This window comes from Brassica napus, chromosome A10 (assembly GCF_020379485.1).
Source record: "Brassica napus cultivar Da-Ae chromosome A10, Da-Ae, whole genome shotgun sequence".
In the NCBI taxonomy this organism is placed as follows: domain Eukaryota; kingdom Viridiplantae; phylum Streptophyta; class Magnoliopsida; order Brassicales; family Brassicaceae; genus Brassica; species Brassica napus.
Window position 1 is genome coordinate 3394664 of NC_063443.1, and position 17224 is coordinate 3411887.

The 17224-nt window shown below is 35.4% G+C and overlaps 1 protein-coding gene and 1 long non-coding RNA gene across 2 annotated transcripts; both read left to right on the forward strand.

The window, feature by feature from the left end:
• The first annotated feature begins 1322 nt into the window (after positions 1 to 1322).
• Positions 1323 to 3056, forward strand: LOC125579285. The gene is made up of 2 exons (XM_048743276.1): positions 1323 to 2267; positions 2325 to 3056. The coding sequence occupies exons 1-2, from the start codon at positions 1323 to 1325 to the stop codon at positions 3054 to 3056; spliced, it is 1677 nt and encodes a 558-aa protein (XP_048599233.1).
• A 6854-nt stretch (positions 3057 to 9910) lies between these two features.
• Positions 9911 to 15326, forward strand: LOC106397466. Its single transcript, XR_007317474.1, has 5 exons — positions 9911 to 11742; positions 11937 to 12045; positions 12234 to 12284; positions 12395 to 14488; positions 14658 to 15326. It is a non-coding gene; the product is annotated as an uncharacterized LOC106397466 (long non-coding RNA).
• The last annotated feature ends 1898 nt before the right edge of the window (positions 15327 to 17224 follow it).

Genomic DNA, 17224 nt, shown 5'->3' on the forward strand with positions numbered 1-17224 from the left:
TTACTGTATATCATCATATTAATAGCATAAAACTTGGACTGACTAATAAATATTGGAACCATAAACAACTAGGATAATATTGAAATAATATCTTTGTAACTAATCGAGTTAACTCCTCTCAATTGGATTGGACTTCCAATGATTATTTATCATTATTTGAAATTTTAATTATGAGTCACTCAGTAATGACTATTTTCATCACAACAACATCAACATAAGGCTTCATCGTTTCCACATTTTTTTTTATAATTCATCATTTCCACATGACTACAGAAAGTTTGTATATCATTCTAGGACAAATGATATAATAATGTTGTGCTTGGCAGAGTCAGAAATCTAAAATACATAATCTGGAAACTTAATTAGAAAACAAGTTAAGGATACAATGACCAATGCTAGAAGAACATAAACAATAACTATACAAGAACAAAATTTCAAAGATAAACTATATGATGAATTAAGTGTTACATGATAAATTATAAAAATACAAAGATAAAAATAACATGTCGGTATACCATTTGAAAACATATGCAACACCTTATACCAATATAAACAAACAAAAACGTTGTTTTATGATTTAAAGAACAGTTGTTACGTTATTTTTCTTCAAAGAAATGAGAAAATTTAATTTATAAAAGTTAACAAATCAAAAACTAGATCACACGAAGGAAAAACACATATTATATTAAATTGATGGCTCACAATTATATCTCCAAGATACAACACAACCAAAGAGCCATCACAATCTCACAAATATCCTCGATTACACAACAAATATTTAAAACATAACCAAAAACTAAACGTACAATACTACAAAGTAACACAAACAACAACAAAAAAAGCCATTTAAAAGAAAACATCTAAAATATTATACAATTACTTCTATCATACAATGCAACATGAATAAACAACCAAGGGAATACAATTTTCAACCAAATAAAATATTTCATAAATACAAAAAGTTAAACCAAATATCTGAAGACGATGGCGACTTCTGAGATTGAGACCTTCTTTGGGGTTTCGATCTTCCTCTGATCTAAACGTCCTTTGACGTTAGATTGGCCAGCATCTCATCTCTCTCTGTTGCGGAATCAGGTGCTCTCGTCCGGAGTGGTGTCGTTTCCTCGTGACGTCTCCAGCAAGGAAGCTGCTTTGGTTTCGTCTGAACCTTGGCAAATATTGATCGGACTTGACCTGGTCTCCTTTGATCTGATCATACTTAAGGCTCGTGGTGTACTGGCTCTTTGGCTTGTCCCTTACTGTTATTCTCCTGATCTGGTCCGATCATAACAGAGTCTACGGATCTGTTTAAATCCTATATCATGGGATCATTCAATCGCTTCAGTTCTGCTCGTATGGCGGACAAAAAAGGAAAGGGTATTCTCTTGGAGGATGAAGACGAACCCATTCAGTTGGTAGATGACGAGGACCCTCATACCATCAGAGAGTACCGTATGTCTTTGATCGGTAAAGTGCTGAACCCAAAGAAACAGAACGTGGAGAAACTAATCAGCCATATGCCGACTCAATGGGGAGTGCAAGATAGAGTCACAGCCAACGATTTAGGCAATGGAAAGTTCTTGTTCAACTTCTCCTCAGAAGGGGATATAAAATTGGTGCTGCAACAGGGTCCTTTTCATTATAATTTCTGTATGTTCGTGTTAGTTCGTTGGGAACCTAATGTTCATGATGACTATCCCTGGACAGTTCCCTTTTGGGTTGAGATTACTGGAATACCGCTTCACATATGGACTGTCAAGAATCTGAGAAGTATTGGTGGTAAACTAGGACACATAGATACAATGGAGCTTTCGGCAGGTAGGCTGCTAGTTGATGTTGATACCAGGAAACCTATGATTTTTACAAAGAAAGCTAGCTCGCCAGAAGGAGATGAAGTCTCGCTCCATTTCACTTATGATAAGTTGTTTAAGCACTGTAAGTACTGTGGCTTCCTGTCACACGAAGAAGCTCTATGCCCAAAGAAGCAAGAAGACTTTCGCCAACAAGCAAAGCAGGCAGGTGTTTTCTCCAGGGTTCAACTACCTACGGATTCACTCTCCCATCAACCTTTGTTGAGGGATTCTCATGAACGTGAGCGATACCATGACCGCATGGATCGCAATTTGGACTTGCGTAAAGATCGGCGATCCACTAACTATGATGTTCCAGTGAATGCTTCTAACAGGACAGGATTTGAGGCTTCAAACCGTGGTTATGGCCCAGAGAGACACTCTCGTAGACAAGAGGGGAACAGATGGAGTCGGCCTGTCTCTCGGCACAGTCACCGTTATGCTCCGTATGAGCATAAGAATCAACTTTCTTAGCGTGAAAGGAACAAACATGTGGAGAAGAAGGGTGATGACTCTTTCGTTAACAAAGAGGATCATGCTACAAAGACCCAAGGTTTACAGCCTTCCTCGTCGTATATTGGTCAAACGGAGCAGCCACATGATAAACGTTCCAGTGGCAAGAAGTTAGCAAGCACTATTATCACACCCTCTCGTGATGAAGTTTCCAACGATGATAACGTTACTTTTCGTTATAAGGAAATAACACGTGCTTTTGATTTTTCAAACACTGAGAATGTTGTGCCTCATGATGAGGATGAAGGACAAATTATTGGTGCACTGCAAGATATGGACATGGGAGAGGCGGGGGAGACGGCTATCATTGTAGCCCCACAACAAGAAGCATGGATGGAATGTGATGACATATCAGATGATTTACTTGGGGAGGAGTTAAATGAAATGGATAGGGTGGTCTCTTCTCGTCAAGTGGATCAGGTTCCAATGGGTGCTGTCAAAAAGATAAAAGGGAAGCGATCAACCTCAAGCAAGGGTTCTTCACGTCATAGAGTTCCACTCGGTCTTTCCAGCAGAAAGGCTGAGCTCTTCCGTCGGGGATCTCCAAGGATGCGCAATGCTGTTTTACCTCCTTCTGGGGAAACAAAAGAAAATGGTCAACCACGTCCAAGTAGCTCAAAGAAATCTAAAGCAGATTTGCGGCATGGTAGGGGTTCGGAGGGGTCCTCAAAAACCTCCCGTTCTCATCCATGAAGACACTCAGTTGGAACTGTCGAGGGATTGGAAACGACCTCACAGTTCGACGCCTTACGGAGATGTGTAAGAAGCATCACCCAGGACTTGTGTTTCTTTCTGAGACGAAGAATAAGAGGCTGTTGTTGCAAAACATTCAGGCTGACTTAGGATTTGATCATTTGTTTACTGTTGAGCCACTTGGTCTCAGCGGAGGTTTAGCTTTATTTTTTATGGATGAATTTCAAGTTAATGTTTTATTTTCTAATAACCGTATGATTGACATTGAGGCAGTCATTGATGGAATAAAATTCTATATGACATTTGTTTATGGGGATCCTGTACTAGAGAGATGAGATCAAGTTTGGGAACGTCTTACGCGTTTCTCAACAACAAGATCTGGACCTTGGTTTATGATAGGAGATTTTAATGAAATAACGGGTCATAACGAAAAAGAGGGGGGAAGACAACGCCCTGATAGTTCATTTTTGCCTTTCAAGCAGATGCTTAATGATTGTGGAATGTTAGAGTTTCCTTTCACAGGAGACATGCTCTCATGGGTAGGGAAGAGAGCAGGCGGATCAACTGTTCGATGTCGCCTGGACAGAGCTGTGGGAAATCCGGACTGGCATGAGAAGTTTCCTCACTCGACTGTCAAGTATATGAGGTTATGGGGATCGGACCATCTTCCGGTTCTCGCGGATATACTCATAAAGCCAACGAGGAAATCAAAAAAATTCAAGTTTGATAAAAGATGGCTAGATAATGAGGAGCTAAGGCAGGTCATTCTTGAGGGATGGAAATCTCCTGATCTTCCTCCCAATGCGAATATTATGGAACATATTTCTAGTTGCCGAAAAGCCTTAAGCGAATGGAGGAGACAGCATAATGTTAACTCGGCAAAGCTTGTGGAGGAGCTTAAAGAAAAGGTGGAAGGCATGTATGCAGATGACAATGCTACAACTGAGGAAATTGCAGCAGCGTTGAAGGAACTTTCAGATGCTCTTAAAGCAGAAGAAATGTTTTGGAAACAGAAGAGTCGAGTGTTTTGGCTAAGAGAAGGGGATAGAAATACAAAATTTTTTCATGCCCTAACTAAGCAAAGAAGAGCAAGGAATAAAATTACGCAGCTCCTAGATGCAAACGGAAATATAGTTGAGGATGAAGAAGGATTAGTAGCCATTGCTACTAGCTATTTTAGACAGATCTTCGAGTCGTCTAACCCAGAGCACATTGAAGAGGCGCTAGCTCAAGTTCCTACGACAATAACTGGTGCAATGAACGACAACCTTACAGAGCCGGTATCCGAATGGGAGGTCAAATTAGCACTTTTTGCTATGCATCCAGACAAGGCCCCTGGACCAGATGGGATGACGGCGCTTTTCTATCAGCAATTTTGGGATATTGTAAAGGAAAAGTTAACTCTTATGGTTAATAAATTCCTTTTTGAAGGGACGGTGGCGAATGGACTGAATGATACGAATATATGTCTCATCCCAAAGACGGCCAAACCCAATGATATGGCTCAATTTAGACCCATTAGCTTGTGTAATGTCTGCTACAAGATAATCTCCAAGGTCTTATGCCAGAGATTAAAGAAAGTGTTACCCGGTTTGATTTCGGAAACTCAGTCTGCTTTTATTGCTGGAAGACAGATTTCAGACAACATTATGATAGCCCAAGAAATGTTTCATGCTCTGAGGACTAAACCAAGTGGACGCAGCAAAAGGATGGCCATTAAGACGGACATGAGTAAAGCATATGATAGGATGGAATGGTCGTTCATTGAAGCTGTCATGCGAAAGATGGGCTTTTCAGAAACTTGGATCAGCTGGATAATGCGATGCGTTACGTCGGTGAAATATAAGGTTCTTATGAATGGACAGCCAAGAGGAAATATTGTTCCTGGTAGAGGCCTACGACAAGGAGATCCTTTGTCTCCTTTCATTTTTATTCTATGCACGGAAGCGCTCGCTTGCCTTCTTAATCATGCAGAGAATCAAGGAAAGATAACGGGGATGCGTGTCACACGCGCGTGTCCGTCGGTATCCCACCTTCTCTTTGCTGATGATAGCCTTTTCTTTTGTAAGGCGGAGCCCCGTGAATGTGAAGAAGTAATGAAAGTAGTCAGGACATATGGTAAAGTATCTGGTCAATGTATTAATTTCGATAAATCTTCCTTACTCTTTGGTAAGAGGATTAATGCAACTACTAGGCAAGAGATTAAAGATGCACTTGGAATACAGAATGATGGTGGGATGGGGAAGTATTTGGGGATCCCAGAGGATATTAGTGGATCCAAATGCAAACTTTTTGCATTTCTGAAGGACAACCTAATGCATAGAGTAAATGGTTGGACAGGCAGATGGCTGTCAAAAGGAGGGAAGGAGGTAATGATCAAATCCATTCTACTTGCTCTTCCGACATACGTCATGTCGACGTTTCTGCTCCCATTGGAGATTTGTGAAAACCTCGCCAGTGCCATTGCACAATTTTGGTAGAGTTCGAATCCACCAAAAAGAGGAATACATTGGGCGAAATGGGAAAAGGTTTGTCTACCAAAAGAAGAGGGTGGGATTGGCTTTCGTTTGATTCATGAGTTTAATCTAGCTCTGTTGGCAAAGCAATTATGGAGATTGGTTCAGTACCCTGATTCACTGGTTGGCCGAGTATTGAGGGGCAGATACTATAGAATGACCTCGCCTTTACGAGCAACATCTACTAGTAGCCCATCATATGTGTGGACAAGCATTTCTGCCGCGAGGAAGCTTTTGCTTTTGGATACCAGACAGAAGATTCATTCTGGTTATGAAGTTAAGGTGTGGGAGGATCCGTGGATTCCAACGATACCTGCAAGACCAGCTACACATGTAGCGCCTGTAATGAATCCGAATATGAGAGTTAGTGACCTCATTAATCAGGAATCAAAAGAATGGAACATAGGGCTACTAGAGGATTATGTCCACCCAGATGACATATCACTAGTCCGTAGCATGGCTATAAGTTCTACTCATCGTCGTGATACTTTCTGCTGGAACTACACGAGAAATGGCCAATACACAGTGAAATCTGGATACTGGGTTGCACAGAATCTGTTGAAGCCAGAAGAGGGAAAGGAATTATTGGAACCAAGTATAACTAAACTTCAAGCCTTTGCTTGGAAGGTGAAAGCACCACGGAAGATGTGCCATCTTATATAGCAATTGATAACGGGTCAGGTGGCAGTAACGAGAAATCTAGTAAGGAGAAATATGAGGTGCGATAATTACTGTCCCAGATGTGGAGAAATAGAAGAATCTGTAACTCATGCGATATTTGATTGCCCTCCAGCACTCCAAGTATGGTCCCTATCAGTAACTCCTACAGCCCCAGGTATATTTCCAGTGTCAAGCGTCTACACGAACATGGACTATCTATTCTGGAGGAAGAATGATATCTTAGAGCCAGGCCAAGACAGGGATCCTTATCCCTGGATAATATGGTATATTTGGAAGGCTCGTAACGATAAGCTTTTCAGGGGAATAGACAGAGACCCTCTAGAACTAGTTCGATACGCAGAAAGTGAGTGTCAAGCATGGTTTAATGCAAATGAGAGGATACCGCCAATAGTACAGGCCAACAATAATGATGAAGACCAAGTCTTAAGCTTGGGTAGTATTTGCATGTTAGATGGATCGTGGACAGCTTCTGATCGATTTAGTGGATGTGGATGGGTCTGGATGGATGGTGGAGAGAACATACAAATTATGGGAACTCGGAATTTCATTCGATGTGAATCAGCATTACACTCGGAGGTAGAAGCACTGCGGTGGGCGATGGAGAACATGCTTCAACATTTGACATGCCAGAGCTTTGGAACAGACTGTAAGGAGCTGATTGCAATGATAAAGGAACCCCATGAGTGGCCAAGCTTCGCAACGGAATTGGAGAAGATAGAGACGCTACAGATTTGCTTTCCGGAATTCAAGATTACCCACGTGCCACGTGTGCGCAACCAGTTTTCTGATTTTTTAGCCAAGACTGCTAGGACCTTTCGCAGAGAGTTATTTTTTATTGGTTGTTCTATTCCGGTCTGGTTACCCAGACCACCTCAAGTTTGAGTAATAGAATGGCCGTTCGACGTCAAAAAAAAAAAAAAAAAAAAAGAGTAATTGACGTAGATACACCTAGAAACTCATGTAATTTGCCATATAACCTTCTTTCTTTTTAATATTTTTAATGACTATAATACCCTTATCTCTATCTCTCTCTCTTCTTCCTTTTATGTGTTCTAATCTCTTTATCTCTCGTACAAGTTCTTCAAATCATTTTCTAATTCAACACAAATCTTTATTTTTTTATTATGATTCTTTTGACACCCATAATGCTAATCTTATTATCTCACCCAATTCCAATGTTTCCAATTTCGAATCGCAATCAACTTTTAGATAATATATACGTTAGTAGGTATTTTATTACTTACCTGCTGAACCTTAATTGGGGATATTCCACACATTGTCTCTTTATTAAATGATGTATCTCATGGATTTTTCCCATTTTAATGGTCATGAAACTCAAATTTAGGAAAAAAATAAGAAATTTCTTGAAAATCACAGCAAAAGTTAACACATAACTAAAACTAAAATTACAAAATAGCTGTTAAAAAATTAAAAAAACATTGTGCGAAGCGTAGAATTATTTCAAATAATCACAAAAGTTATGATATAAAGCACAACTATAAATTTATTGATTCCAATCAAATATTTAAATCTATCCACTTTCAGTTTTCAATGAAGTAAGATAACCTCTAAATTAAATATAAAACACAAAAAAAACTACATAAAGAGAAAATAATGAAAGTATAAATCAAATGAAAAATACATAAAGAATATATAATTTAATGTACCATGAGATTCACCATCCCAACTCCAGCTTCCTTGTTCACGAGAATAGCCAATACCTCATGACAGCCAACAACAATATAACATAACTGCTGATTTTAAATTTACACTTCCCATCACGTACAATAATTCCAACACAATTGTAAGACTAGACATCAACCTTATCATCACCAATTTGAGAAAACTATTAGGCCTCCGATGACAGAACAAGAAAACAATACATGCACTATACGCTTCAGAAATTACAACTATAGAAACAACCTATGCTCTCTTACTTACAGTCATAATTTTCATTTTTACTTCATTAATGAATGGGTTTGTAGAAACATAAGCTATCCAGTATGCAGGAAAACACATCTATGATTTCAGACATCTTTACAATATAGAAAAGGGGTTGTAAGTTTAAAAAAATCATAATTGTATTTTTTTTCTTCCTTTAAACCGTTTACTAATTCTATTGTCTCCTAAGAATAAACAGTTCTAATAATTTATACCTAGCTTAGATCATACTCCTTTTGTTTTTATATATAAGTAGTTTAGGTAAAAAAGTTGAGTACTGACACAAAATATATCAACTCAAAATAATTCCTTATAAAAAATAAAATATATTTACAAAAGGAATACAACAAGAAAAATATTTTAAAAATATAGACAACCCGCGCGTAGCGCGGACACACCACTAGTATATAATTATAGTATACTAACTTGATTAACTAAACTACTCTGCTGCGTTTGCGTAGATGACGAATTCTACTAATTAACTACATAAATTTATAAAAGCAGCAAGTATTTTGGTTTTTGGATGATAAAATACTGCTCATAAATGAAAATTAGAGAAGTTTCAGAAAAATTCTGAAAGCTTTTGGAAAATTTTACAAGTTTTCAAAAGGTTTATCAAGTTTTGAATATTTTCACATATAGGGTTTTCGAAATTTTCAGAAGTATAATAAAAATCTGAACACTTTGAAAAAGTGTTTGTATATAATTTGTACAGAACTAGTTTATGGATTACAAAAGCGAAATTATTTTTGGTATTAAAGATATCAGTATTCAAACACATATTATGCCTCGGAGGAAATCGGCTAATTCATATCTCAACAGAGTCCAGCGGTCCCGCTCAGTATATAAACACATAAATATTATTTCTAATCAAAAAAATATTTGATTTTTTTTTTGTTTTGTTTGGTTGTTTAGTCTGTTAATTGAAATTTGAATTAACTAAATATTGATGTATGTATATGCACAATGTGTTTATGTACTGATGGGATCGTTGGACTTTGTTGATGTAAGAATTAGCCGATTTCCCTTATACTTTAATATGTACACACTTGGTATGAGCTATCCCATCACTTTTTGAATTAATAGTTTTAAGCTGTCGAGCTACAGAAAAATTTAGGCCCAATGACGCACTTAATTCGCCTTAGGCCAAACATAACCCAACACAGAACGTCTTTTATTTAAAGGTCCAACACACACGATAGGACGAGTTTATAAATAGAAAAATTTACACTTGTAGACACATTATGACTTTAGAATTACACAATAGAACCCATCTCACTTTTGACACACTTTTTTCATGTGCTTTGTCTATTATATCCTCTCTGTCTCTTTCTCGTACCTTCTCTCGTTACATTTTTCTTTTCATAACTAAGGAGATTTTTCTTAAAGATAAAGGGTAATTGGCATGTATAACAAGGAAAAAACGTATAATGCATTGATTAGCCAATTTTCCTAACATACATATACACGTCGTTATAATTATATAATAATACTATAGTGCCCCTTCTTCCAACCGGTGCAACCTGAAGGCAAAAAAAATAATAAAAATGTTAATTATTATCTGTAAAAAGTAACTCGTGGCTTTAATCTCTTCACATCTTTTCTTATTATTTCTCTCCGTAACTTCCAGAGAAGTTGAATGGCCTCCGACACCACTTTGATTCACATCGTCACCTCCGTCGGATTTGCTCAGTTGGTTTAGGGTCTAGTATTTCAGGGTTGGAAGTTGGTTGTGATTCTAATTGTGATTTTAGTACTATATTACGTTGGTTAGATGAAATAGAACAATTAATTATATACTATTTTTGTATTTTGATTTATTTAAGTTATTTTACATTTGGGTTTGGGTTTATGAATTCGGGTTTAGAGTTTAGTATTTAGGGCTTCGAGGTGGGTTTGTTCAGGATCTTGTATTTCAGGGTCGGAGGTTGGTTGAGATTGGAGATTGGTTGTGATTCTGATTGTGGTTATAGTACTATACTATGTTGGTGAAATGAAATAGAACAGTTAAATTTATACTATTTTCGTATTTTAATTTATTAAAGATATTTTACATTTGAGTTTGGGTTTATGAATTCAGGTTTAAGGTTTAGTATTTATGGCTTTGAGGTGGGTTGGTTTAAGGTTTAGTATTTCAGTGTTGGAGGTTGGTTGTGATTCTGGTGGTTATAGTATTATACTATGTTGGTGAGATGAAATTGAACAATTAAATTTATACTATTTTTGTATTTTAATTTATTAAAAAAATTTTATATTTGGGTTTGGGTTTATGAATTCGGGTTTTGGGTTTAGTATTTATGGATTTGAGGTGAGTTGGTTTAGGGTTTAGTATTTCAGTGTTAAAGGTTGGTTGTGATTCTAGTGATTTTAGTACTATACTACATTGGCGAGGTGAAATAAAATAGTTAATTATATATTATTTTATATTTTAATTTATTAAAGATATTTTACATTGGGTTTGGGTTTATGAATTTGGGTTTAGGGGTTAGTATTTATGGTTTCGAGGTGGGTTGGTTTAAGGTCTAATATTTCAGGGTTAGAGATTGGTTGGTGTTGGAAGTTGGTTGTGATTCTAATTGTGTTTATAGTACTTTACTATGTTCGTGAGATGAAATAGAATATTTCATTTTCCATCATGTGTACAATTGTCATATATGTTTCGTATAATTAAGTGTTCCTAAAAAAATCACGTCTCTTATATTTGGAAGTGGAACTGACAACCTGTTACGTGAAGGGATATAACCGGTTTAATTGAGATCAAAAAGTCTGACATTAAATTATGTCAAAATCAATATTAGTTATTTAATTTGTTTCTCAAATATGGCTATTTCGCCAATAAGCCCAAAGATAAAATCTCACAATCAGTTGCTAAAAAAAAAAAATCTCACAATCACAAACCACAAATCCCTAATCCTCTCAATGAAAATTCTAAACCCACCGATTGAATCACACTAACCCACCGCTGAAACCACTCTCTCTCTCGTCGATTAAGCTCCTCTAACCCACTGATGAAAATCCATAAACCCTTAGAGCTGCTACCAATCTGGATTTTGTGTTTCAAAACAATGCTCCAAAAGGTTCTCTGCTCAAACGTGAACCGTAATCCCCCTTCTGTCGTCTGAAGAAACGGAGAAGACGGTGGTACGAGCGTCCTGAGATTTGTCGACGTGTTATGTGGATGAGGAGCATGTTATGGGTTTCAGAGCTTTCGATGTGGATGATGTTTGTTTGATTCTGTTGTCCTGTTTTCATGGATGCCAGAAATTTACAGGCGGAGTAAACAATATTCCTGAGCTTTTGTGATTCCTCAGGACTCAGTCCATTGATACTGTTCGAGGAGAAGGAGGGAAGAGTACTTTGGGAACACGCCAATGGAGGCAGTTCGGTGAGGAGAAGGAAAAGGTGAAGGCTTTGGCAGAGATTAAAGGGAACACGAGGACTCTCTCTATGGTTCTTCGAAGAGCGAGAGGGAGCTCCTGAACCTGAACCAGGATCAGGAGATTTCAATCTATGAGCTTAAGTTTCAGCTTGAAGATAAGAACCGAGAAGTAATAGCTTCATTCCTTCATTCCCCTCTTTAGAAGCTCTATTTAGCTGTTTAGGATTTGGTATTAGAGTAAGTGTGTGTGTTAGGAGATTCTTGAAGAGATTGAAAAACTATAATCTGGAACAGGATAGGAATTCTCAACTAAATCGATTAGTATTTTGGATAAAAAGAGTGAGCTTTTTTTTTTTTTTGCAGTTGAGTAGTTGTAGGATCTATGTCTGAAGCAACGCGAGGAGATAAAGTCGGTGATAAATGTACTTCTGTTCCAGATGCTATGATCAGCAATGCTCAAAACCTTGCTCAGGTGCTTTTTTTTTCCGATGATTATTGTATATCATCTGATGTTGCGATTTTTATGTTAGTGAACTACCTTTGATGGTTTGTAGTGGATTAAACCTTGTGCTGAAGCTTAACATTTCATAAGTTATAACTGAATTTATAGCTCTGACTAGTATTGTTTGATAATAAACACAATGGTTTCTTTCTTAACAGGTGAAGGCCAACAAGTACGTGTCAGAATCTCTCTTAAGCACGTCCCCTACGGTTAGTTGCTCTTATTACAAGTAAACATTTAAAGATCGATACTTTAGTTAGTGTTTTAGATTCTCAGGGATGTGATTTAGTTTAAAGTCTTTGCCTTTTTTTCTAAACAGGAAAGAAAATGCGAGTGTCCACATGAACTCGTGTCTATGATGAACTCATGTCCACATTTGTTTCATCCATATCTTTTGTGTCCACGCTTCTTCAATCCACGTATTCCATTTTCTATAGAAACCTCAGATGAGTGGTCTAATTCTATTTACTTACATTTTCGTATGATTGAGAACTTTTTGTATAAAACATTTTCTGGTTCAAATTAGCAACAAGCAAGAAATTATATGATTTTGTGATGTGTTCATTTAATATGAAACAAAAGTTTAATATAAAATTAACTTATTTTAACAATAGATATTATTATAACTTGTCCACAAAGAGATAAATTCATGTATACTATCTATTATTATAACTTGTCCACAAAAAGATAAATTCATGTATACTATCTATTATTATAACTTGTATATAAGAGTTTTTACATTTTGCTCAAAAAAGAGTTTTTTCGTTTTTTTGGCCATCCATATCCACATTTTTGTTCTATTCATATATTTTTTAGTATATGAACACAGAATATTGTATTCTGTCCACATTTTTTATATTTAAAATATATAATAATATATATGAAAGTGGATCTTAAAACATAGAGAAAAAGAAACTATAATATACTGTAACAATTATAGCCGTTTTATATATTTTAAATTCTAAGAAAAAGAAAATAAAACATTAGATGTAATGAATAATAATAATAATTTAAAATATAAAAGAAAACTAGACGTCCTCACTAGTAAATATATAATAATATATATGAAAGTGGATCTTAAAACTGCATTCGTTTTTGATTGCTTGTCGTGTCACAACATTTTTCTTTCTGAGCTTCTGCATGTGGTTCATTCATATCGTCCAACCTAGTTTTCTGTAAATGTTAACTAATTTTAATTTTCTACATGTAACTAAAAGAAACACAATTATCAATAAGCAGACATGAGAGCTAACTTATCCTTTGCGTCAACAAGAGCAGCATTAACACTGTTTGTTACATAAATTTCTTAGTCTAATTGTGATTTAAAAGAAAAGAAAAAAAGTAATTAGCACAAGAGGCGTCTCTTAATTAGGCACTGTAGGAGCACCCGCAATGGTGTTATTCAAAGGAGAGTCCTTAGAAAAAGTGTATTTTGATTTTTTAAGTATTATTATTTTATTTTTTTTTTAGATAAAAAAAATAAATATCAACCAATCGCGGGTCACCACATGTTGTCGGGATCCGCAAATAGTGCAAGGATTCACTAAGAAAGAGTCCTTATTTAGGAATTTTAAGAATTGAATCCTTAACTTTTGGTGGGATCTACCGATTACTTAATTATTTTTTTCCTAAGGATTCCCCCTTAAGGATTCCCATTGCGGGTGCTCTATAAGCATCTTTAACGCGGTTTTTTAGTGCCATCTCTTTATTTAATTATGATTAAAAAAAAAGAAAATTAGCTATTAATTGAACAAGCGTTTCTTAACTAAGCGTTTAAAGAGACGGCTCTTAGGGACACTTGTCCTCCCACCTCTCTCCCGACGGATCTCCTCTCCTCTCTCTCCAGTCTTCGTCTTCGTCTTCTTACTCACCCTTCTCTGCAGTCTTCAACATTTCTAAACCCTTCTCTCCAGTCTTCGTCTTCGTTTAAAGAGACGGCTCTTAGGGACACTTGTCCTCCCACCTCTCTCCCGACGGATCTCCTCTCCTCTCTCTCCAGTTTTCGTCTTCGTCTTCTTACTCACCCTTCTCTGCAGTCTTCAACATTTCTAAACCCAATCCATCTCTCAACCCAGCGGCTTTTCTCGCTCCTTCTTTGAAATTCTCCACCGCCATATCTTTTTTTTTTGAATTATACAGAGGTATCCTGGCCCTACATAAATGATCCAGACTAGTCACGTGTTGTCATGTGTCGGTCCTCTGTCCCTGGCGATGCCGAAATGTTAATTCCCCAGTAGCCAGGATTCGAACCCAGGTGGCGGTACTCACAGCTGTAAGCCCTTTACCACTAGAGGTAGAAGCCCCGGTTTCTCTAAAATCTCCGATTAATCCAGGGTTTCTCTTCAAGTCTCGAATTTTCAATGTTCAAGCTAGAGCTGCTGCTGAGAAGACCGTTCACAATTTCACTGTAAAGGTTTGGTCTTTTTGGTCTTTATCCTTCTAACTAAATCAAAACCAAAAAAGAATCTTCTAATTATGATGAAGCTTAGGTAAACGAAATTGGTTCAGTGACTTCAATGGAGGTATTCTTTGTTAAATCTGTAATTTTGAAACATAATGAGACTCAATGTTTGTGGAAACAGGACATTGATGGGAATGATGTTTCATTGAACAAGTATAAGGGGAAAGTTATGTTGATCGTCAATGTCGCTTCAAGATGGTAAGCACCTTCTTCTTTTTAATGTGATGTGATCTAGAAAGGGTTGCACGAGAAGTATACCAAATATATCCAAAGAAAGGCTCGGTTTGGGCTGTCTACTCAGAGACAGATACATGTCACCAGAGAAGAAAGACCAGAGGGTGGGTATGAGATTGTCGTATGCTTGACTATGTATTGCGATGCGTATGGCTTGAGTGTGGCGTATTTGGAGAAGGTTAATGATAACTTGTTTAAGAGACGTGATTACGCCTGGGTGTAATGCGGTCAGGCGGAAAGAAGATGTTGCGGCCTTGCTCTCTCATCAGATCCCGGCTAGGAAGCTCCCGGAAGATCAATCTGGAGATGGTGTGAGAGAGTCTTGGGTGCTTGATCTTGCTTCTGTTCCTCCTGATCTGGTTTCTGCCACTTTAGTAGAAACATAGATGTTTTTTTTTTCTTTTGGATCTCTTCATCATCATAAAGATTATTATCATGAGGTACCTCATGTCAAACATTTTTATCGCCAAGATTATTTATTGTATATATTCATATACGGTTCGGTGTTTAGACACCTTTTGGTTTTCTTAGAAAATGTGAAAAATTCTGAGACCAATGACGTAAGGAACAAGTAAAAGAAAGCAGTTCAGAACTAGATAATATGAACCAAGTTCTTGAACTTGGATGAAACAAATGGGAGAGGTTATCAAGATTTGTGAAACCCATATTAATATTTATTATTATTTCATATTCAATAGCAGTATGGAAACAAAACTTAATGAATAGAAGGATCAAGAACTTGACTAAGGATATACTCAATTTGATGTTTCAAACATCGGAAGTTCACATGTGGATTTCACGTATTCTACCGATATCTTTACAAATATCGCTAATATGATGCGTGTTCAAACTAGAATTCGTGATAGACAAATGCATCAACAACTGAAAAATGATTTGATTGAACATATATGGTGCAAATTTAGACGTGATAAATACAACAATTGAGATCGGATGCTTCTTTTAAATTATTCTCGTTTATTTTATTAATCGCTCTTTTTATGTTTTATTTTAAATTCAATGTTTAAAATGTTATTTTTATTATGTTTTATTTAATAAATAAATTTTACTTTTTTAAAAAAGAATTGTTTAATAATTTTTTTAAGAACCTTTAATTAAGAGATTTGCATTGGAGCACCTAAATATTGATGTCTCTTAGTTGAGTCTTTTAGACCACATTTATTTTTAAAAAAATTAAGAGACCCATTTAGGGTGTCTAGGTGCTGTAAGAACCGTCTCTTGTTCTCTATGGCTTCCTCTCTTCCTACCGCAGACTTTAACTCAAAATGCCCCTATGGCAAAAAAACCATTCTACTTACCCCTTACTTTTTCTTACTACCCCTCCAATAATTTACTTCCAATTATTACCCTTTCCTTTTCTTTTTCTTTTTTCTTTTCTTTTGTAGTTTCTCTTTCCCCCTGCGATGGACCCCACTACCACAGAAAAGTACTGTGGATCCTCTTTCCTCTTTTTTTTTAACAACTAAACAGCCCTTTTCACATTTTTTTTGCCAACAAAAGATTGGTTTCTTTTTTTTCTATTTCATTGTTTTGTTTCTTTTTCGTTTCATTTTCTTACTTTTGTAATAATTTCTTATTTAATTTTTATATTTAAATTTTAAAATTAATTTTATAATATAAAAATTATATAACGTTTTAATTATCAATTAACTTAAAATCAAAAATAAAATATTTATAGAAATTCCATTCCATTTCCATTTTTTAATTATTTATTTATTTATGATCTTTAATTATTTATGATATTTTTTTTTGTTTCTGTAAATATTTGTGTCAAATAATTTCATTAAAATTACATAATTCATAAATCAATTTACATATTGTTTTATACTAATATTTTAATAAATATTTTGTTTTTGTTAATTATATTATTGATAAATATAGTAATAAAAAGAGATTTAGTGGACAAATTATAATATAATATAATATAATTATATTTTATGATTCTGAAATTAAAAATAGTATTGTGAAAAATGGATATTATTCACATAATTATATTATAAAAAAATTATTTTACTAAAAGGAAGATATTACCAATATATTTAACACAAGTTCAAATTTTGTAAAAAATTATCTCATTTTATACATTCCATTTTTTTTTTAATTTTGATTGTATTTTAGTAATAATTTTATAAACATTCAAATAATAAAACAAATAACTGAAATAATATTTCAAAAATCAATGATCATAAACAAGTAAATATTTTTTGGTTTACACCTTTAAAATTAAACTTATTTCTTTTATTTATTTTGATATTTTATATTTATGATTGGATTAAAATTTTCCATAAATTATAAAATAAAAAATATATTGTTTTATATAAATTTAGTGATCTTATATTTTATTTTTTCTATTTTTTAATTTTGTTATTGAATTTATTTTCTAATTTAATTATGTCTTAGGTTTGACACACTAATTCCCAATACTCTAATCGATTT